The sequence below is a fragment of the Lepidochelys kempii genome, chromosome 21 (genome assembly GCF_965140265.1).
Source record: "Lepidochelys kempii isolate rLepKem1 chromosome 21, rLepKem1.hap2, whole genome shotgun sequence".
Lineage (NCBI taxonomy): Eukaryota > Metazoa > Chordata > Testudines > Cheloniidae > Lepidochelys > Lepidochelys kempii.
This window is the reverse complement of record NC_133276.1, coordinates 18,370,132-18,393,242: the sequence shown is the minus strand read 5'-3', so window position 1 is coordinate 18,393,242 and position 23,111 is coordinate 18,370,132. Positions and strand designations below refer to the sequence as shown.

Below are 23,111 nucleotides of genomic sequence, written 5' to 3'. Positions count from 1 at the left end.
TTAACCCATGGCCCAGATCCGGCCCGTGGGCCATAGGTTCCCCACCCCTGCTTTAGGGCTACAAGGAACCATCATGATCATTACTTCTGACCTACACTTCACAGCAACCTCACCCACCCATTTCTGTAAAAGGCCCATAACCTCTGGCTGAGTTACTGAACTCCTCAAACCTTGATTTAGAGACTTCAATTTACAGAGAATCCACCATTTATTCTAGTTCAAACTAGCAAGTGATCAGTCGCCACACTACAGAGGAAGATGAAAAACCCTTGCTAATCAGATCTGGATTAAAATTCCTTTCTGATCCCAAATATGGTGATCAGGTAGACCAGTGGTCCCCAAACTGTGGGGTGTGTCCTGGACGAACATTTGTGGAGACACGCAGCACGGCCTGGGCCAGCCCCCACAAGGGCCGGGGAGGGAGCGCCACCCAGTCCCGTTCTGCTCTCAGCCCAGCTCCAGCCACACCTCCGCTCTTCCCCCAACCCAGATCCAGCTGCAGTTCCACTCTGCCCTCCTTTGCCCTCAGCCAAGCTCTGCCCTCACTCCTTCTACACCCCCCAGGCCAGCTCTGCCTCGAAACCCAGCTCCTCACCCACACCTCCAGCTCTGCCCCCAGCTCTGCCTTCAGCCCAAACTCCTATGCTGAGGAAGCCTTGGCTGTGCAGTAATGGGGGCGGGGGGGAGGGGAAGGGACACATGCCACGGACAGATTCCAATACTGGTAAGAGAGGGCGCAACAGGAAAAGTTTGGACACCACTGAATTAGACCCTAAACGTGGGCAAGACCCAACACACATACTTGGGAAAGAATTCTCTGTAGTAACTCAGAGCCCTCCTCTTCATCTAGTGCCCCATCTCCAGCCACTGGAGATATTTGCCAATAGAAATCACAGAAGAATCACAGAAGATTAGGGTTGGAAGAGACCTCAGGAGGTCATCTAGTCCAACCCCCTGCTCAAACAGGACCAACCCCAGCTAAATCATCCCAGCCAGGGCTTTCTCAAGCCAGGCCTTAAAAACCTCAAAGGATGGAGATTCTACCAGCTCCCTAGGTAACCCATTCCAGTGCTTCACCACCCGCCTAGTGAAACAGTGTTTCCTAATATCCAACCTAGACCTCCCACACTGCAACTTGAGACCATTGCTCCTTGTTCTGTCATCTGCCACCACTGAGAACAGCCTAGCTCCATCCTCTTTGGAACCCTCCTTCAGCTAGCTGAAGGCTGCTATCAAATCCCCCCTCATTCTTCTCTTCTGCAGACTAAATAAGCCCAGTTCCCTCAGCCTCTCCTCGAAAGTCATTTGCCCCAGCCCCCTAACCATTTTCACTGCCTTCCACAGGAATCTTTCCAATCTGTCCACATCCCTTCTGTAGTGGGAGGACCAAAACTGGACACAGTATTCCAGCTGTGGCCTCACCAACGCTGAATAGAGGGGAATAATCACTTCTCTCGATCTGCCGGCAACACTTCTACTAATGCAGCCCAATATACTTGTTGCCAAGAAGGCTAACGGGACACACTGTTGACTCATATCCAGCCTCTCGTCCACTTTAATCCCCAGGTCCTTTTCTGTAGAACTGCTGCTAAGCCAGTCAGTCTGCAGTCTGTAGCAGTGCATGGGATTCTTCCGTCCTAAGTACAGAACTCTGCACTTGTCTTTCTTGAACCTCATCAGATTTTTTTTGGCCCAATCCTCCAATTTGTCCAGGTCACTCTGGACCCTATCCCTACCCTCCAGCGAATCTACCTCTCCCCCCAGCTCAGTATTATCCGCAAATTTGTTGAGGGTGCAATCCATCCCGTCATCCAGATCATTAATGAACTGAGAGTATACGTCTCCCATTGGAGACTGCTGTGGCTGCAAACTCTTCTTCTAGTCTATCTTGCTAGGATTTGCCAGCTTCTGATCTCAAGCAAGCAATGGGCTAGCTTGTGACAGTGTTGTGAAGGAGAAACAAAGAGTTTTTCCGGTTTCCCAGGAGAGGCACAGCATAAGTTAGAACCACGGGGGAGGGATAGCTCAGTGGTTCGAGCATTGACCTGCTAAACCCAGGGTTGTGAGTTCAATCCTTGAGGGAGCCATTTAGGGATCTGGGGCAAAAATTGGGGATTGGTCCTGCTTTGAGCAGGGGGTTGGACTAGATGATCTCCTGAGGTCCCTTCCAACCCTGACAGTCTATTCATTGGGCAGCACCTCCCTCACTGACCGCTCTTAGAAAGGAACTGGTTGGAACATTCAGGGGCTTCTGAGGTACAAGAGGCTGGAAAAAGTTCAGTAGAACAGAGCCCTTGAGCAAATCTATAGGTGTCTCAAAGGATGAAAAATCTTAACAAGGGGAATTTCATGCTGAGGCACCAGCCCCAAGAATGATGGCTTCTTTAGTGAATATCAAATTATAACTACACCTGAGGTCATATGTGCCAATGCTCAGAAAATATTACAATTCTGATACAAACCCCAGGAAATTTGAAGTTAAGGATGACAGTGTCTAACTTATACAGGGGCCTGGTCCATACTACAAAGTTTGTCGAAAGAAGCAGCTTTTCGTTGCCACACGTTTCCATGCATCCAAACCCAAATCTGAATCCTGTCAACATAACCCAGGCATTCTGTTGACAAAATAAAATCATCTCCCTGAATGACTCAAGTCCTCACCCAACATACATCTACCAGGGGGAATGCCACTGTGGGCGCTGCATTACCTGTATCAGTGAGACCAGTCCTACAATGGCCCTGTCCCTGCAACAGTGACTGCTCTGGTCACAATTCTGACCTCTGCAGCAGAGGTGTCACAGTGACAGAAATCCATACCTCCAAACTTTAAGAATTTCCAGCATGTTTTAGAAATTCCACTTTTACTGCTATCCCACCTTTGCAAGTGCAGCTAGCACACTAGATCAGCACAGTTTAGCAAAAAGACAGACCTCCAGCTAAACCTCATGCTCCTGCTTGGACCAGGAAAAATCATAGAACCATAGAATATCACGGTTGAAAGGGACCTCAGGACGTCATCTAGTCCAACCCTCTGCTCAAAGCAGGACCAACACCAACTAAATCATCCCTGCCAGGGGTTTGTCAAGCCTGACCTTAAAAACTTCTAAGGAAGGAGATTCCACCACCTCCCTGGGTAACGCATTCCACTGTTTCACCACCCTCCTAGTGAAAAGGTTTTTTCCTAATATCCAACCTAAACCTCCCCCACTGCAACTTGAGACCATTACTCCTTGTTCTGTCATCTGCTACCACTGAGAACAGTCTAGAGCAATCCTCTTTGGAACCCCCTTTCAGGTAGTTGAAAGCAGCTATCAAATCCCCCCTCATTCTTCTCTTCCGCAGACTAAACATCCCCAGTTACCTCAGCCTCTCCTCAGAACTCATGTGTTCCAGTCCCCTAATCATTTTTGTTGCCCTCTGCTGGACTCTTTCCAATTTTTCCACATCCTTCTTGTAGTGTGGGGCCCAAAACTGGACACAGTACTCCAGATGAGGCCTCACCAGTGTCGAATAGAGGGGAACGATCACGTCCCTCGATCTGCTCGCTATGCCCCTACTTCTACATCCCAAAATGCCATTGGCCTTCTTGGCAACAAGGGCACACTGCTGACTCATACCCAGCTTCTCGTCCACTGTCACCCCTAGGTCCTTTTCTGCAGAACTGCTGCCTAGCCATTCGGTCCCTAGTCTGTAGCTGTGCATTGGGTTCTTCCGTCCTAAGTGCAGGACCCTGCACTTGTCCTTATTGAACCTCATCAGATTTCTTTTGGCCCAATCCTCCAATTTGTCTAGGTCCCTCTGCATCCTATCCCTGCCCTCCAGCGTATCTACAACTCCTCCTAGTTTAGTATCATCCGCAAATTTACTGAGAGTGCAATCCACACCATCCTCCAGATCACTTATGAATAGTCTCGGCAGTCTCTCCGTCACATCACGAATCTTAGCTCCTGGCAAGCAGCAGACTTCTCGGTTTTCCCGCTCGGGGCGGCAGATAGATGACTCAGTCCCCCTGAGGAGAGAGTCCCCGACCACCACCACCCGCCTCTTTCTCTTGGGAGCGGTGGTCGTGGAACCCCCAACCCTAGGACAGTGCATCTCATGCCTTCCAGTCGGCGGAGTCTCCTTCTGCTCCCTTCCCTCAGAAATATCATCTGGTCCACTCTCCGCATTAGTACCTGTGGAGAGAACATGAAAACGTTGTATCTGCATTGCTGAGAACATGTTGTATCTGCATTGCTGGTACATAGACGTTCCCCTTTTTTCTTCTGGATCTCCTCAGCCTGTGTGAAGAAGGGGCTGTGCAAGCCCAGATGCAGGGCCACTGCAGGAACAGGGATGTTTATTCAGACAAGGCAGAGAGTATGCAAGACCTGGGCTACAGCAGGGATGAGAAGAAATGCCAGAAAGGCAAACTGTGGCAGCTGTACCACAAAGAAAATCTGAAGCCACCCCAAACTTGCCGCTCCTATGAAGAGCTCCATGCCATACTTCGCAGGAACCTCACCACCACCCTGAATGCAACTTTGGACGCTTCATGAGATTTAAGAGGAGGGAAACTCAACAGCAGCCAGCAACAACTTGCTCAGAGAAGGGTACACCGAAGGGGATTCAAACCACACAGAAAACCAGGAGCTCTTCGAAACATAGCCAAACCTGAGCCAGACAAGCCCAGAGAGGAAGAAGGGAAAACAGGAAGGGATACGCCTGCATGATTCTTTACGTGCATTTTTTCATTGTGCCCAAAACCTCCTCCACCAATACTACTCCCCTCCTTCAAAGTGACACTCATTCATGCGGTCAAAGAACAAAGGAATTGACCTTGAAAGTAGCCAATCTTTAAAATAAATTTGTACTGGCAATAAAATAAGAGACTAAGAGTAGCCAGCATGTTTTAGCAGCAAGGTAGAATTTCAGCATCATAAAACACTAACAAATTAGAAAAATCAATTATTACAACCTCACCATAAAAATGAAGTACATAGGAAATTAAAAAGGGAAGGTTACTCACCCTGTGGAGTAACTGAGGTTCTTTGAGATGGTTGTCCCTGCGGGTGCTCCACTTTAGGTGTCTTGACGCCCTGCACTTGTAATCAGATTTATAGTAGCAATGCCACAGTTGGCCATGCACATGCGGCTCCCATCTCGCACTGCTCTGAGCAGTTACCCAGCATGCGCAGCCAACCAACCCTCAGTTCCTTCTCTACCCCAGAGGATCAGCATGAAACTCCAAAGTAGAGGGGAGGAGGGGGACAGTGGAGCACTCACAGGGACAACCATCTCGAAGAATCTCAGTTACTGCACAGGGTGAGTAACCTTCTTCTTCTTCTTCGAGGAGTGTCCCTGTGGGTGCTCCACTTTCGGTGACTATGGAGCAGTGCCCCTCAGTGGAGGGGGGACTTCAGAGTTGTTTTATTGACGGTGGCTAGCATCGAGTCTCCAAACTGTGTGTCTGCAGCAGATTGTTGCTTGAGAGCATAGTGTTTAGTAAAAGTGTGGGCAGAGGCCCGGGTAGCTGCTTTACAAATGTCCGTATGGGTATATTATTGAGGAATTGTATTGATGTTGATAACACTCTGGTGGAGCGTGTGTGAACTCCTGGCGGAGCCGGGAGGTTGCTCTGCTGTTAACACAAATGGATACAGCCTGATATCCATTTACATAGTCTCTGTTTAGAAATGGTCTGACCCTTTCATCGTTCTGTTATAGAGAGAAAAGAGACAATTTTCTAAACGTTTTTGTTCTTTCTTTATAAAAGGCTAGTGCTCTGCGGACATCGAGCATGTGAAGAAAAGCCTCCCTATTGTCAGCATGTGGTTTCGGGAAAAACACAGGTAAGTATATGGGTTGATTTAGATGAAACGGCGAGGCTACCTTGGGTATGAATTTGGGGTGCAGCCATAGGATCACTTTGTCTTTATAGAATGTGGTAAAAGGTGGGTGAATCATTAGTGTAGCTCTCCCACCCTTCTTCCCGACGTGATGGCGATGAGGAAGGCCACCTTCATTGATAGATGTAGCAAAGGACAAGTCGCTACGGGTTCAAATGGTTTCTCCATGAGGCTACGGAGGAGGAGGTTAAGTTCCCACATGGGAGCAGGGTCTTTTAGCATTGGGTAGGTATTTATCATGGCTTTTAGAAAATGCTTAGTCATTGAATGAGCAAAGATAGTGGCTCCATCCACATTATCGTGTAACGAGGTGATAGCAGCTAGGTGTACTCTGATGGAGCTGTTGGATATCCCTGATTTTTTAAGACCCAATATATATTCAAGGACCCGGGGCAGTGGGGCCGACCGAGGGGAAATATGGTTATCCTCACACCAGGTGCGAAATCATGTCCAGTTGTGTGTATGTTTTTCGTGTAGTCAGTCTGAGACTGTTCAAGAGTATGTCTAACTTCCTTGGAATAGTCTTTGTCAATACCTGATAGCCATGGAGAACCCAGGCCTTGAGATGGAGAAGAGCTAGGTTGGGGCGACTGATGTGTCCTCGGCCCTGCGTCAGGAAGTGAGGTATTAAGAGGAGGGTTTAAGGTGGTTTCACTGCCGTCTGTCTCAGGTATGGGAACCATGTTTGTCTGGGCCATGTAGGCGAAAAGAGAATGACCCTGGACTTGTCTTGCCTGATCTTGTGTATAACCCGACTCAGAAGTGGGATCAGAGGGAATGTATACATTAGCGGCGATTTGCATTGTGAGCTGTTGCAAATAGGTCTATAGTGGGGAACCCCCTAGGTTGAATATGGTGGTGAGGGTTGCATAGTCCATCTCTCACTCGTGGGTTTGTGAGAAATCTGATGTACCGGCAGGTAGGATGCAGTGATGTCTACATTGTTGGAGATGCACCAATTCCAGAGGTGTATTGCCTCCATGCATAGAGGGTATGACTGGGCTCCCCGTTGGCGGTGTATGTAGAACATGCACGCTGTGTTGTCCGTAAGGACTTTGACAGTAGTGTTGTGGATTAGAGAAAGGAAATGCTCGCATGCGTTTCTGACTGCTCTTAGTTCTGGTATGTTTATGTGCAAGTTGTCTTCCACTGTGGATCAGTGACCTTGGATCATGTTGTCGCCCAGGTGAGCTCCACATCCCATGAGGGAGGCATCCACGGTGATCATTATGGTAGAAAATTTCTGTTGAAATGGGACACATGAGCAGACATTTTGTGGTTGTGTCCACCACTCAAGGAAATCCTTTACCTTGTGGGGCATGGTGAGCCACCTGTTGAGGGAGTGCTTGTGTGGTATACAGCAAGTGCGAAGCCAGGCTTGTAGGCATCTCATATGTAGTCTGGCATGTTTGACGATGAAAGTCATAGCAGCCATATGTCCCAAAATTTGTAGGCACGTCCTGGCGGACGTTTGTGGGCTGTCCATGACCATAGTAATCAGAGTGTTTAAGTTGAGGAAGCACTGTTGGGATAACCTCGCTGTTGCCGTGAGGTAGTCAAGATAGGCCCTTATAAATTCCAGTTGTTAGACAGGGACCAACATGGACTTCTGAAGATTTATTTGAAGTCCGAGTTCATAATGAGGACAATTGTGGACTGTGTGGCTTCTAGTGCTGCCTGCCGTGTTGGTGTTCTTAACAGGCAGTTATCCAGGTATGGAAAAATCATAACTCCTAGTCTGCGGAGGTGAGCTGCAGTGACAGCGAGGACCTTGGAGAAGACCCTTGGGACGGCTGACAGTCCGAAGTGTAGCACTCTGTACTGGTAATGTTGAGTGTTCTAGGGTGAAGCGCAAGAATCTTGCGTGTGCTGAGGTGAACACTGACATGAAAGTAAGTGTCTTCTTGGTCGAGGGACAAGAGACAATCTCCTTTCTCTAATGACGGAATTATCGTCGATAGGGTCACCATTTTGAATCTCTGCGTTTTCACAAACTTGTTGAGTTTGCATAAATCCAGAATGGGTCTCCATCCACCGTTCTTTTTCTGAGTGAGGAAATAATGGGAATAAAATCCCCTTCCCCTGTGTAGAGCTGGTACTGGTTCCACAGCCCCTAATTGCAGGAGGTGGGTTATTTCCTGTTGTAACAGGGGCTCATAAGAGGAGTCCCTGAAGAGGGATGGAGGAACGTGGTAGATAGGTGGGATAGAAATAAAATGTGATGGAGTAATCCTGCTGGATAATTTCCAGGACCCATTTGTCTGTAGTGATGTTGTTTCAGAATAGGTAATATGGTGACAGGCGGTCTTCGAATGACATTACAGTGTGGTTGAGACCCAGAAGTAGAAAGCACAGAGGTCTCAGGCCCTCGACCAGAACTTCAAAACAATTGCCTGGAGGTGGAAGGCTGGGATGTGGAAGTCTGGTCTTGATTCTGCCTTTGCCCCATCTGCCTCTGTTTGCGGCATTGGCTATAGTGTCTTTTGGGCTGAGATTGTGATGCAGCCCAGAATTTTTGGTTGTAAAACCTGCCTTGCTTTTTCTTGTTTCCAGGGACATAGATGCCTAGAGTCTTTAAGATGGCCCGGGAGTCCTTTAAAGCATGCAGGGACACGTCTGTGGATTCTGCAAACAATTTCTGACCCTCAGAGGGTAGGTCTTCCACAGTAGCCTGCACCTCCCCAGGGAATCCAGATAGGTGGAGCCACGATGCCAGATGCTTGACCACGGAGATCACAATGGAGCATGCTGCTGTGTCTGCAGAATCGAGGGAAGATTGGAGGGCCATCCTTGCAATGAGAGCGCCTTTGGAGATGTTGGATTTCTATGCTTCTCTCTTATCTTCCCGCAGGTGTTCACTAAAGGATGACATTTTAGAAAACAGATTGTGCGTATATTTAGCCAGCCATGCAGAGCAATTTGCAATGCAGAATTATAAGGTGGCGGAAGAATAGGCTTTGTTCCCAATTGTTTCACAATTGTTTCATCTGGGGACGACGATGAAATGCGTGTAGGTGACAAGGTGTCTCCTCCTGTTCTTCAGTCTCCTCATTTTGGGCCTCTGAAGGTGCTGGGTCCGTCGGTGAGGGAAAGCAGGGTGTTCTAGAGGCTGGTAGGTTAGGAGGCCTAATGATCTGGGCTCTATAGATGGCCCAAGTTGGGCGGCAAGGCAATAGGAGGTAGCATCCAAGGTTGAACCTGCCAGCCTCCCATGTCTACCAATGGAGAGAGGAGTGGCCAGGATTGTACATCCCTGTGTCATCGTCCTCCTAATCATCATCACTAGAGAGGGGAGGCGCTGAAGCCCCTTGAGTGAGGATCTGGCTTGGTCCAGGCCTCGCTGAGGTACCATTGATACTGAATAAGGGGGTCCCAGGAGTAGAAGAAACAACCAGGTCTGCCTGTCTGCTGAAATGCTGTGGTACCAGGAAGCTCGGTGCTGGAGACGGCAGCGCAGTCTGAGAGGAGAGGGTGAGAACTGTCGGTGCTGAGGTCTTGATGACCTGTGTATGTGCAGCAAGTGGCGCCATTGCACTAGTCGGTGCCGGGATGTTCCTCAGCCCCACAGGGGCCGCGCTAGGAAGCTTGGCTTTAGGGCGTGCACCTGACTGAGAGCATGCTCATAACAGGTCCTTGGCTCCTTGGGAAGTCTCTGTACTGGACGTTCCTATTGCCTCTCGGTCTGAGACTCTCGATGTCATCGGTACTGGGGCAGATTTTTTGCTGGGAGACCATTTTCTTTTAAAGAAAAGGAGAACTTGTGGCACCTTAGACACTAACCAATTTATTTGAGCATGAGCTTTCGTGAGCTACAGCTCACTTCATTGGATGCATACTGTGGAAAGTACAGAAGATCTTTTTATACACACATGAAAAAATGGGTGTTTATCACTACAAAAGGTTTTCTCTCCCCCCACCCCACTCTCCTGCTGGTAATAGCTTATCTAAAGTGATTACTCTCCTTACAATGTGTATGATAATCAAGTTGGGCCATTTCCAGCACAAATCCAGGTTTTCTCCCCAGCCCCCCCCCCCCCCCCCCCACAAACCCACTCTCCTGTTGGTAATAGCTTATCTAAAGTGATCACTTTCCTTACAATGTGCGTATAAAAAGATCTTCTGTACTTTCCACAGTATGCATCCGATGAAGTGAGCTGTAGCTCACGAAAGCTTATGCTCAAATAAATTGGTTAGTCTCTAAGGTGCCACAAGTACTCCTTTTCTTTTTGCGAATACAGACTAACACGGCTGTTACTCTGAAACCTGTAATTTTCTTTTAGGTGTTCTCACTGTGGAGATGAATGAGAGCGGTGTTTGGTCACCTTTTTAGGGACAAGGTTCTTAGAGGCGGTCTTAGTTGTGCCCGTCTGCCGCTGATGACCGTTGGCCTGGACTCTAGGTCTGAGGGATTTCTCCACCACTAGCAATTTAGGTTGAAGGTCCCCGGCCTTCCGTGTCCTGGCAGTCAGTTTTTTACAGTGTGGATACTTTTGGGGAATATGGGTTTCTCCAAGGCAGCAAACGCACTGAGCATGGCCATCAGAAATGGGTATCGAGAGCCTGCAGGTCAGGCAGCATTTAAAGCCAGGGGAACCAAGCATGCCTGAAAGAGGGCAGCTCTGGAGAAAAATGGAGTCAGTCCGTTTTTATTTAGTCATCACTGACGGCGGTCCGCCAGCTGGTGGGAGAGGAAAAACTACGACTAATAAAACAAATTATTATTGTTTTTAATATGTAAGAAAACAAAAACTAAAGTTAACTAAAATTAACTAGGATTTAAGGGATAGAAAGAGAAATATTGAGCTATCTACATATTTGGAGAGATGCTGCTGTCACTCTGACTCAAGCCAAAGGCGATAGAGAAGGAACTGGGGGTCAGTTGGCTCCGCAAGCTAGGTAACTGCTCAGAGCGGTGCGAGGCAGTCAATCAGGGCACTGCTGCTACATATCTCCGATTACAAGTGCAGGGCGCCAAGACACCTACAGTGGAGTACCCACAGGGACACTCCTCAAAGAAGAATATCTCTTACAAACAGCCCAGTGACTATCCAGTCAGAGCACCAGATTTTTAAGAGTAGGCATGTAATGTAAACAGCAAAAGACAGTGCTCTGATTTACAAGTCAGTTTTTCCCCAGACCAAAACAAATCCCTCTCATGCTCTGCTTGAATAGAGGTAGAGGTGGAGTCATTGGCACCAGGGTTCTTTTCTTTGGCTTCTGGTACTAGGCAATGGGAACAGCCCTTCACCCTTGAGGAGTATTTTGCTGATCTGTACACAAATGTCCCTTCCATCCTCTGGATCAATCTTCATAAATCTTCTAGGAGACACTCTCTGATCCTTTTCCAGCAAGGGTGATCTTGTTTGTTCCCCCTCAATAGGGGACGTTGGTATGCTACTCTGAGATGAGTCTAACTGGCACCATCACTGTAAACAGCCTGGTAGGATACAGGATAGGGCAGGCTTGAGACGCCTTCTTTAGGCCTTTGTCACCCTCAGGAGTGTTATCAGCCATAATCACCTCTTCCTGTCACAATTTCAGCTACTTTTTACCCAGTAACCCCCCCACTTTCATGACTATGGACTTATAACGAGAACTTCATGCTACTCACCAAGCCTAGAGCAACAGATCAGTTCCAAAGAAAGCTGAACCAAAGGCAGTATGATCACTGTATACTTTTATAAAACATCTCAATGGGGAAATTTTTAGGGAATTTTGAGGCTTATCTCTTCCTTTCTACTCCCACTGTCAATCTATAATATCTCTCTATCTTTTTGTTTATCACACTCCTTGGCTGCGGTGTCCTTGAAAGGCACCCCATTCACATCTGCTAGAAGACTGACCCTGATTAGAAGAAGTAAGAAGTAGAAAAGTGAGAATATGTTTTTGAAGCTTCTCCAGTCTAAAGAGGCTGCTGTCTGGGAGAGTACAGACTGGAGGGACCACATGGAGATCAATCAGAAGGATCAGAATTGGAAGGACCAACTATTCAAGGAAAAGCAGAGGGGCCAAAAGGTACATCAATAAGTGAACCAGGAACATGACCCTGCTCAAGCAAACAGATGTTGCAGAATTATCCAAAACATCCAAAACCCACCTCCACAACAGCCTTTGCATCTCATTCACAATTCATAGATATTTAGGTCAGAATGGACCATTATGATCATCTAGTCTGACCTCCGGCACAACGCAGGCCACAGAATTTCACCCACCACTCCTGCAAAAAACCTCACACCTACGTCTGAGCTATTTAAGTCCTCAAATCGTAGTTTAAAGACTTCAAGGAGCAGAGAATCCTCCAGCAAGTGACCCGTGCCCCATGCTACAGAGGAAGGCGAAAAACCTCCAGGGCCTCTTCCAATCTGCCCTGGAGGAAAATTCCTTCCCGACCCCAAATACGACCCCAATTCAGTGTCCACAAGACCACCCACCCCACCCACACACAAGGCACTAGCACAACCTACAGCCTTTTCCCTACAATTCTTTGATGGTGGAAAACAAGGAGAACTGAGACTATGTATACACTGACCTGCAAATAATGCAGGGTCAGGCAAACACCCAGCACTTTGCTTATTTAACACTAGTAATATAAGTGTAAAGTTTAATATTGTTATATAGGTGTCAACCCTCAAAGTTTACTGTTGCTAATAAGTTTATTCATTGTTTATTTGCACACAAAATTGTGGTTTTCTGAAAAATCACAAAATATTTATTGGGTGTCAAAGAAATGTTAAAGAGCAAAGCATCCCCTACTCTTACCAAATTCATAACAGATATTTAGAAATCATTTAAAATCCAGATTCAAGGCAAAACACAAAGTACACAAAAGTAGCACACCACAATAATATGGCACACTGCTAAAGCGATATTTTAAGGCCTCCCTCAGCCCTATAGCTCCTTGATGGGCTCTGGTTACTGCCTTTGTGTCTGGCTGTTTAAAATCAGCAGACAGTCTTTCCACTTAGAATCACAGAATATCAGGGTTGGAAGGGACCTCAGAAGGACATCTAGTCCAACCCCCTGCTCAAAGCAGGACCAATCCCCAACTAAATCATCCCAGCCAGGGCTTTCTCAAGCCTGACCTTAAAAACTTCTAAGGAAGGAGATTCCACTACCTCCCTAGGTAACGCATTCCAGTGTTTCACCACCCTCCTAGTGAAAAAGTTTTTCCTAATATCCAAACTAAACCTCCCATACTGCAACTTGAGACCATTACTCCTTGTTCTGTCATCAGCTACCACTGAGAACAGTCTAGATCCATCCTCTTTGGAACCCCCTTTCAGGTAGCTGAAAGCAGCTATCAAATCCCCCCCTCATTCTTCTCTTCCGCAGACTAAACAATCCCAGTTCCCTCAGCCTCTCCTCATAAGTCATATGTTCCAGTCCCCTAATCACTTTTGTTGCCCTCTGCTGGACGTCTTCCAATTTTTCCACATCCTTCTTGTAGTGTGGGGCCCAAAACTGGACACTTCCCCCCTCCACTCTGACAGCTCACCTTAACTGATCACTCTCGTTATAGTGGGCATGGCAACACCCATTTTTTCACGTTGTGTGTGTGTGTGTGTGTATCTATATCTACCTCCTGTATTTTCCACTGCATGCATCTGATGAAGTGAGTTTTAGCCCACGAAAGCTTATGCTCAAATAAATTTGTTAGTCTTTAAGGTGCCACAAGTACTCCTCGTTCTTTTTCCTGACAGTAAAGTTTCCCCTTCCCTTCGCTTCACAAATATTATGCATTATTCTACTATGACGAGAAGAGTTGCCTCACTGAGATCCAGCCTTTCCATGAGACATCACCAGAGGCCTTTCAACCTACCAAAAGCACATTCAACAGTCATCCTGCACCTGCTCAGACACTAGGTAACTCTCCTTGCTACTGTATGGGCATCCAGTCTATGGTTTCATAAACAAGGGACACAAAGGATAGGCTGGGTTCCCCAGAATCATTATTAGCATTTCAACCCCACCTATATGAATGTGTCAGTCTGGGAAGTATGTTCACGCTTGCATCTTTTGGAAAAGTCCAGTATACCTGAAAATGCAAGTGTCACACACACACACACACACTGTCCATCCAACAGTAATGTCAGTGAAATGTTCCCAGTGATCCATCAGTATTAGCACAGCCATGGAAAAGTACCCTTTCTCATCACGTACTCAGTGGCAAGGTGGGATGGCCCAGAACCCCAGAGTCACAATACTGTGCAGCACCAAAGGCTTCATGGCCTTGCACACCAGGATGACAACTGCCCCCACAGTAGATTTCACAATTCTGAACTGATTGCCCACAGCCCAAAAGTAGTATGAGGCTGCAAGCTTCCAGAGCATGATTGCTAGATCCTTTTCCATTGTCAAAGCAGTTCTCATTCTGGTGTCTCTGCACTGGATGGATGGGACATAGCCTCCCACATCTCAAAATTTTGCAACCACTGCTGATTGCCACAGATCTGTATCACAATGTGATGTGTTCCATCACTCAGTGCTTGTTTCTTGGTCCCTGAAATGCTGATCCACTGTGTGGAGCTGATCAACAAATGTCTGAAGCATCCTGAAGTTTCTATGCACTGTTCACATCATTCACTTATCCTCCTCAGAGCATCCTGTCTCACCTTCATCAAAGCACCACTGGTTGCTGTTACAGTGGTAGTCACTGAAGTTCTGCAAATACAGAATAATCCCATGTCCTGTCTCTAAAACCAGACACGAGAGCTCCGCATATTTCTAATAGCGAGATGGCAAAGAGAACAAAAGCAGTACAAGGAACAGTAGGAATTTTTAAAAAGGCATGAAGATGATCATCTAGAAGAAGCTTTAGGGAATGGAAGAAAGGGAATTGTGGGAACTTAACCCCAAGCTCCCATAATTCCCTGAGTGAAGTGCAGGTGTTCCACAATGCATTGCAAAAATGTTCTGCAAAGCACTGTGCTGGACAGTGATGTAGAGATATCAGGATGCTAATCCATGGCGCACCACGGCTTCTGCCAATATAACCTCTTATATGTGACACCAGCAAAAATAGCCGAGAGTGCATGTATTTTAGCAACATAGCAACATCAGCAACTGCAAGGCAGCAGAAGTTCTGGTGACAAAACATTCTAGTGTAGAGATGGCCTGAGCTGAGTTTTTAAATATAAACAAGAGCAAGACCTGGTGTATTTTTAATACCTAGGCTGCTTGAATCAGAAAATAATTTTAGGAAAAAATGTGCAGGTTTACTTAAGAGTCTTTAGAATAAGTTGCAAGGACTTTTCATTCACTAACTACAGTGTGAAGAATCATAAGCATGCTTCACATCTGCTATCCCTTACATGTAAGGCAACTTATATTTATCCATCTCCTTATATGCAATTATAGTGAGCAATACAACTGAGACACATCTAGCCCAGTGTTAAATAGGTAATGATGAATAAATTACTTCTCTGGGGCACTTCTTTAAGCACCTATTAATTTGCAGACTATAATGTCAGTTTTGCCTGTTTTGATCATCCACACACGTCTTACTTTCTGTCTCCATTTTTAGATTTTTGGATTTATTGAACCATAAATACTAAGGTTTCAACGAAAAACTACTCATTAAGCACCAAAATTTCCTGTTACACTACTATATTATGTATGCAGATGGTACAATGTAAGAAGTTCTTCAAATAGAACATTTTCCAAAAAGGCAATTAAAACATATATTTAAGGCATAAAACTCATAATAAATTCAGGCTGTGCATGGGACTGAACACATTCTAAGCTACACCGTACTAGTGAGTGAAAAAATACTCCTTTCTATACTCTTGGCTTTCACAGCATCAATGCAATATAGTAGGTGCCATCAATTACAAAGTAGTTTCACAGACTGCACATACCAGTCTTTTGTAGATGATCTTGGCTTGCTGCAAACAGAGCTTCTTTTCAAGGCTTATTGAAATATCAAAGAAAGGGAAAACATGTCTGAAACTGACAGCTGTAAAATCCAGTAGCAGTATCTTATCTAAGAATGAAATCATACGAGGCCAAGATACTCAGGAAAGAACTGAATAGATAATAAAAAGGACAGCTGTACAAGCACCATCTGGGAAACCACTGCTTACTGAGAACTTGTGACACAATGCAAAAAAGATGACCTTTGGTCAGGGATATCAAATATCAATTCAAAGGAGAAATAATTCATTGTAAAATAAACTCATTAGTTAATAGAAGGCACGTCAGCAAAAATAAAATCTAAGCAGGGTGAAAACTGAGCCCAAAGAAACATTTCTATGGATTCTCTCAGTTTTTCCATCCAATTCATAAGAAAACATTAATACCACACACAGAAAGACGGAAGGAGAATATAGTAACAATTTAAAAACAGGAACAACGTTTTTTGGGGTTTTTTTTGGTTAATAAATGAAGTTAAACATACCTTTTCCAGAACTGCATGATCCACTAAACACATCAGTTTGGAACAAATGTCAGGTGCCTAGTGCAAGAGAGAGCTTGGAAAGTTATATTTAAAAGGAAGTGTGACCTCATTAAATGAGATCACAAGCAGCCATTTGAGAATCTTTGTGTTCTTAAAATGGTCCATTACTGAGAAATAATGTATTTAACATCAGTTCTGTGAAAGACAATTGTTCTAAAGGCTTAGATTTTCAGAGCGTTTATGGTCACAGCCACCACTCTATTTTAGGACACTAAATTATATGTTCCCACCTCAAAAAAAATAAGAGAACGGGATCAGATGTGACAGAGCAAAATGTCTTCACAAAAGAGAAACCACAATTACTTTAGTGTTCAGAATGAACAAAAATGGAAAGATGCTAGTTAATACCTTATTGGAATGCTGTTGCTTTCCACCATGCAATAAGAATTATTTCAGAGGAAAGGTGAAGTGTATTTGGTAAAGATAGTTTTCCTAGACTTAAGGTTTTTCATCCCACAGATTGAAAACAATCTACATTAGCATATATGTCTAAAATCCAGTGGTCAGAATTACCATTTTTTTTAGAGCCTAAAGATATTTTTTTAAACTATTCTTCAATGTGATAACCACAAGATACATAAAGAGCCTTACATTCCAGTCTCTTCTGATTTGCTCATGTCAAATCTCTATTCTCATTTTGGCAGCTCTAACTAACAGGCACTAATATTGCTCTTTACTGTAAACTCAGACAATCCTCACAAGTTTTTTTTATTATGAAACCCACCCACGTTGAAAAGCATGTCAGGGTGGGAGTGGTTAACACGGATTAAAATGGATTTCTGCAAGTGCTACCAAATAAGTAATAAACCAACACTGATCTGAAAGAAGTCTTGTACTTGTATTAGTTTCCATCCTCATTCAACCCACTTATTAATGGCCAAAAACTAAACATGAAGATTTTAAGTTAGAAAAACTCAGCAACAACTCTGGCAGTCTACATTATGATTTCCATGGATTTGATCAAAACATCATTCACATGTCATTCTCTCTCTCTCTTCATAGTGGAGATCTTTCACCATATTATGTATAAAAAAAATGCAAAGTGAGTTGACAAATGGCTATAAAGTTACAAGACTCATTATATTCCATCCGTTATCTTTGGATCGCAATTATTCCTAGAGATATTATTCATTTATTCTCTGTCAGATGGATGGACAAATAAATGGTTTGTAAATATTTTAAAAGTCTGCAACGCACAGAGGAGTCGCAAAGAGGACATTCCAGAAAGTCTAAATACCTGCTGTAAAATAAGGCTTTTAAATACTGTAGAGAGGAAGAAATACAAACTGGTAGTGTCCAAACAGGTTTCATGTCTTCAGGTAAGAGGTTTCCTTGAAGGGGTCCTTCACAAAATTCCAGTACTTTATCTTCCATTTGATAAAGTTCTGTCTGTGGATTACTAACATACTCATCTCATGACCTTAGTATCTAAGTAACAAGATGAAGGCTATGAAACAAACAAATGCAATCTTTAAAGATTTTAGAAGTGCTGCCCAAAAAGGAAACAACCCACTAGTTGGTGAATTTATCCAGGTTTTAGCTAGCCAGGGGAAAACAAAAAACACCATACCACTCACCAGTAGACTAGCTCCAGACTGGAATAAGTTGTAAGGATAAAGAATACGTTCATAATGAGCACGGATGTGTGAACCCACTGCCTTGCCTGGAGCAAAACCCATTCTGATGGCTATTTTCGTCCATTTTCTCTCCTTACAGACTAAGTCAAATCCACCTTCTTCTGCAACTAGCTATAAAGGAAAAATACAATGGTCACATATACAAAAATAAAATCATTAGTGTATAGAGATCTACTGCTAGTAAAAAAAAAAGTTACAAAGGGAAAAGTATTTGCTATTGCAGCTGCTACCATATGCAATAAATACTTTAAATACAGCTTTCACATTAAGAGAATGCTGTAGCTTAAATCCTTTAATTAGCTAGTCAGAAAACTGAAAGACCTCTGAAAAAGCTCATAGATTCACAGATTCCAAGGCTAGAAGGGACCACTGTGATCATCTGAACTCTTGTAGAACACAGGTCACAGAACTTCTCCAAAATATTGCTTTACAATACGCACCAGAAGGGAAGATTAGATGCAGGTTTATAGTTCAGTCTAGTTGGAGGATTCTCTCAGGCTGCATTTCTAAGGCTGTACTACTGAATCAGCTTTCCAACACTACTTTTTAGTGCAATATAAACAGTTCTTGTCTTGAATCCATTTCACAGAATATGTCTCAAGGAGTTTAATCATACATTAAAAACGCTTCCAAACACAAAAACTCTATTGAAGTAGCTTACTAAAGATGACTTGACTTCAGTCTAGGAACAGAAGTAATGTGGCATCTTTTGCAGGAAAAACTATTTTAAAAAACAGTCTTACCCTATTAAGTTGAAATAAATCCAAGATCTTCCTCTCTACATGTGGAATTTTCAATGTACATCCTTGGAGCTCCCAAAACTTTGCAATCTGGTCCAGAAAATTCAGCTTCACACGGGTCTGAGCCTAACAGAAGACAGTGTGCTTTCAATAATGCAGTTCAATTTAGCTTCTACTTTCCAATGTTTTCAATATTAGAACATCTTCAAGTTCAGATCTTTGGTTATGTTCCAAAATCCCTCTTTAAATGTATTTGCACCTAGTATAATAAAGATAGACATGACTGGCTTCCTTTCATTTTTGTTTACTTGGGAAAGATGCTGGATTGACTGCATTGAAATTGAAGTTCTCCAGATATCTAGAAGGATAGCCTTGTCAATGTGTTTGAACTCTATCATAGATGGATCACATTTGTTTGGGAAAGGAAACTTCTGTCTCCACTGGGTCTTTGGCATCCCTGCTAATGTCACCAATTGTGATTTCAAGATGTATCTACCATTTGAAGGCCATGACTGGAATCAGTTATTTAAAAAAAAAAAAAAAGAGACTCGCTATTCAATCTTAAGAGCCAATGTCATCTCCTCTATATTCCCTGTGTTAGACCTGATCCATTCTCAATAATGATGTTCACTGGCTCTATGTTAGAAAACCTATCCTCTCCAAAAGACTAGATCACTGAGGCAAGAAGCACAGAAAAGGATCTATACAGTGGCAAGCCTTCCCCACTCATAGATGTGCACAGGCAAGGTGAGAGCAACCTTATGCCTCCTTTGCTGGAGTAAGAAGTTGCACCAGTCCCTCCAGTAGTAAATTCTCTAAGTAGGTCCCTGAGCATTAGAGGGCTGGGGTGACATGGCATGCCCTCACAGGACCCCTTCCTATACCCCACCCGCCCAAAGAGCTGCAGCTTCATTTCTGATGCAGATTTGTGGGTTTACCCAAATACAAATTAATGAGAGTTACTGCATAGATTCATTTTCTTCTGTGAGGGGATTCATCTTTCAAGTCATCTTCACAAATTGTCTTTAAAAGTTACCGAATCTACACTGTATTGGACACGAATGCTTCAGTGAACATTTGAACTGGTCAAAGAAACAGAACCTTTGGCTACCAAAAGTGCTTTCTCCGCTACCACATAATGCATTTGCCAGTACATGTTTTACTGCAAAACTAGCAACCAGTAACTTAAAATAAATAAATAAATAAAATCACACTCTGAATCAGACAGGTAAGTGCCAGATGAATAATGGTCCAAACTCTAATACAACCCTAATTCTATCAAAAAAACCTTTTTTTTAATTTTATCATCACAAAGTGCCTACAAGAACTGAGCTGTGATTCATTCCTATATTAGCTGGAATCAAAGCTATACCTTTGAGCTTAGAAAACATTTGCTGATATTTTAAACCCTTCATTGTTTGGAATTCTCTCTTTGAAACTTAGAATAAGTTATCCATACCAATCTGGTCCACTTCCATTTGATAAATTATTCCACTCTCAAAAAGAACTTTAACATTACATTTCTGCAGACTTCTGTGTTTAGTCACTACATCTTCACTAACATCAATGAGACCTGGTACAGAGTTACTTAAAATTCCTTCTGTTCGTTCAGCAGCATAGTATGAAATAGATCTTCTACTCTGGGCTTTTCTGAGAAATGGTAATACTATTTTAAAGTTGCAATGAACTTATGAATCCCACAGAACCCCACATATGAAATTGCCCTCTTGTTGACTATGCCTGCTGAGAATCAACTTTCCATGGCAGTTTTTAAAGATTTAAAACTCATGTCAGTTTTTAAATGCCTTTTGGCAAAGGGAATAGGCACAATCAATGCAAAAATAAACGTTTTTAAATTTAAAAGAAGTTTTCAAAAATTCAGACTAAGCAACTGGCTTCAATGTGGTGAATCGAGTGAGATAATGCAGGATTTCATTGTTTGGCCAACAAGTTTATCATACTTAATGAGATGCTATTACATACAATTCTTGGAGACAAAGTGACAGAAAATGACTAAGGGCACAGCTACACTAGAGAGTCTCCCACCGACAGCGCTATCCACACCAGTAATTATGTCGCTTGGTGGAGTGATCTATTCACACCCCTGAGCGACATACGTTATGCCGAATAGACTATGTCTACCCTGAAGTTTAAGAACATCTTCCTGGCTCATCACCAGTGTTCCCTCTAATTTTTCCCACGCATGTGCGGCATGAATTTTGTTATGTGCACCAATATGTAGGTAATTTGTTATTGGCGCACATAAAATTCATATGGCGAGGGTGGGGCCGAGGGTTGGGGTGAGGGGGGAGTGAGGGTTCCAGCTGGGGGTGTGGTCTCTGGGGTTGGGATGAGGGGTTTGGGGTGCAGGCTGCCCTGGGGTTATGGTGAGGAGAGAGGACTCCCCCAAGCTCTCCCCCGCCACAGCAGCACCTGGGCGGGGGGTGGGGGGGAAAAAGGCATCTCTCCCCAGCTGCAGCAGATCCAGGCCGGGGCTGGGTTGAGGCACCTCTTCCTGGGCCAGGCAGGTCGGGGGTGCTTAATAGGCTGCTGTGCAGTTGCGCAGCTTAGACGGAATTAAGTTCATGACTAGCTGTCTATTCCCTGCATATAATCCCTTCACTGCCTCCCTTTCTCCACCACAAACTTATTGTCCTGACCTTCAAAGCTCTCCATATAAAAGCCTTCCCTTTTCTGAACTATTATCTTTCCAAGAAGCTGAGTCCTGCCAGTTTCCCTCTGCTATCTATGCCAGCCTTGGCCACCTGCTTGTCTACTTCTCCCACAAGCACCACTGCGCTTTGTCTCCTGCAGTCCCTTACTCCCAGTGGAAAATTCTAAAGCCACCAGCTTATCCTCCCTCACGTCCCTCCTCAAAGCTACACACCTTAATGCATAAAGAATACTGCCCTCTCAAAACAGCAAAGCAGGAGATGAGATATTACTGCTACTGACCAGCTAAAAATTGCCCACAGAATTAGTCCATGCTAAATTATATTACATTTGTTATCAACATCCTTCCTCACCCCTACCCACTTGTCTTATTTTTATGAATGTAAGACCTTCAGGGGACTATATGTTTGTACAGTGCTTTAGCACAATGGGAGCATGACCTGGTTGAGGTCTCTAGGCACTACTGCAATACAAATGTTAAATAACTAGGGCTGCTGATAAATTGCAGTTAACTCACGTGATTAACTCAAAAAAATTAATCGTGATTAAAAAAATAATCACAATTAATCCCAGTTTTAATTGCGTTGTTAAACAATAGAACACCAATTAAAATTTTTAAAATATTTTTGGATGTTTTTCTACATTTTCAAATATATTAACTTCAATTACAACACAGAATACAAAGTGTACAGTGCTCACTTTATATTATTTTTATTACAAATATTTGCACTGTAAAAATAACAAAATAGTATTTTTAAATTCACCGCATACAAGTACTGTAGTGCAATCTCTTTATTGTGAAAGTACAACTTACAAATGTAGATTTTTGTTATTGTTACATAACTGTACTCAAAAAACAAAAGAATGTAAAACTTTAGAACCTACAAGTCCACTCAGCTCTACTTCTTGTTCAGCCAATCACTAAGACAAACACTAAGAGTGCTATAACATGAAATATATGTCAGAATGAGGGTAAAACAGAGCAGCAGACATACAATTCTTCCCCCAAGTAGTTGAGTCACAAATGTAATTAACGCATTATTTTTTTAACGAGCATCATCAGCATGTCTTCTGAAATGATGGCTGAAACATGAAGGGTCATACAAATGTTTAGCATTTCTGGCATGTAAATACCTTGCAATGCTGGCTAAAAAAGTGCCATGCGAATGTCTGCTCTCACTTTCAGGTGACATTGTAAATAAGAATTAAGAAGCATTACCCCCCATAAATGTAAACAAACTTGTTTGTCTTAGCCCTAGTCTACACTACAAGGTTAGGTTGAATTTAGCCGCATTAGGTTGATTTTATAAGCAATGCGGCTACACAACCAACCCCATTCCGTCAACCTCACGGGCTCTTAAAATCGACTGCTGTACTCCTCCCCAGCAAGGGGAGTAGTGCTAAAATCTACCTTCCTGGGTTGAACGTGGGGTAGCGTAGATGCAGCGTTCTGCAATTCAATGGTATCGGCCTGCTATCCCAGAGTGCTCCAAAGTGACTGCTCTGGACAGTGCTTTCAACTCCAATGAACTAGCCAGGTACACAGAAAAAGCCCTAGGAACTTTTGAATTTCATTTCCTGTTTGGTCAGCGTGGCGATCTCAGCAGCACAGGTGACCATGCAGTCCCACAATCAGAAACAAGCTCCAGCATGGACAGAAAGGGAGACACTGGATCGGATTGCTGTATGGGGAGAAGAATCTGTGCAGGCAGAACTC

At 44.0% G+C, this 23,111-nt stretch overlaps 1 protein-coding gene across 4 annotated transcripts in view; it reads right to left on the bottom strand.

Annotated features, from left to right (window-relative positions):
• The window catches only part of KDM5B (lysine demethylase 5B), a 179,480-nt gene that overhangs the window by 118,042 nt on the left and 38,327 nt on the right, over window positions 1-23,111 (bottom strand). The window contains exons 3-5 of one of the 4 annotated variants that reach the window (XM_073319608.1): window positions 18,725-18,847; window positions 17,922-18,092; window positions 16,285-16,341 (exon numbers count right to left, since the gene is read on the bottom strand). The exons of 1 other annotated variant lie outside the window; for it this stretch is intronic. In XM_073319608.1, the coding sequence (XP_073175709.1) occupies window positions 16,285-16,341; window positions 17,922-18,092; window positions 18,725-18,847 (351 nt within the window). Of the gene's footprint in view, window positions 1-16,284; window positions 16,342-17,921; window positions 18,093-18,724; window positions 18,848-23,111 lie in introns of those variants that run through there. 2 more of the 4 variants (XM_073319607.1, XM_073319613.1) reach the window with 2 other exon arrangements.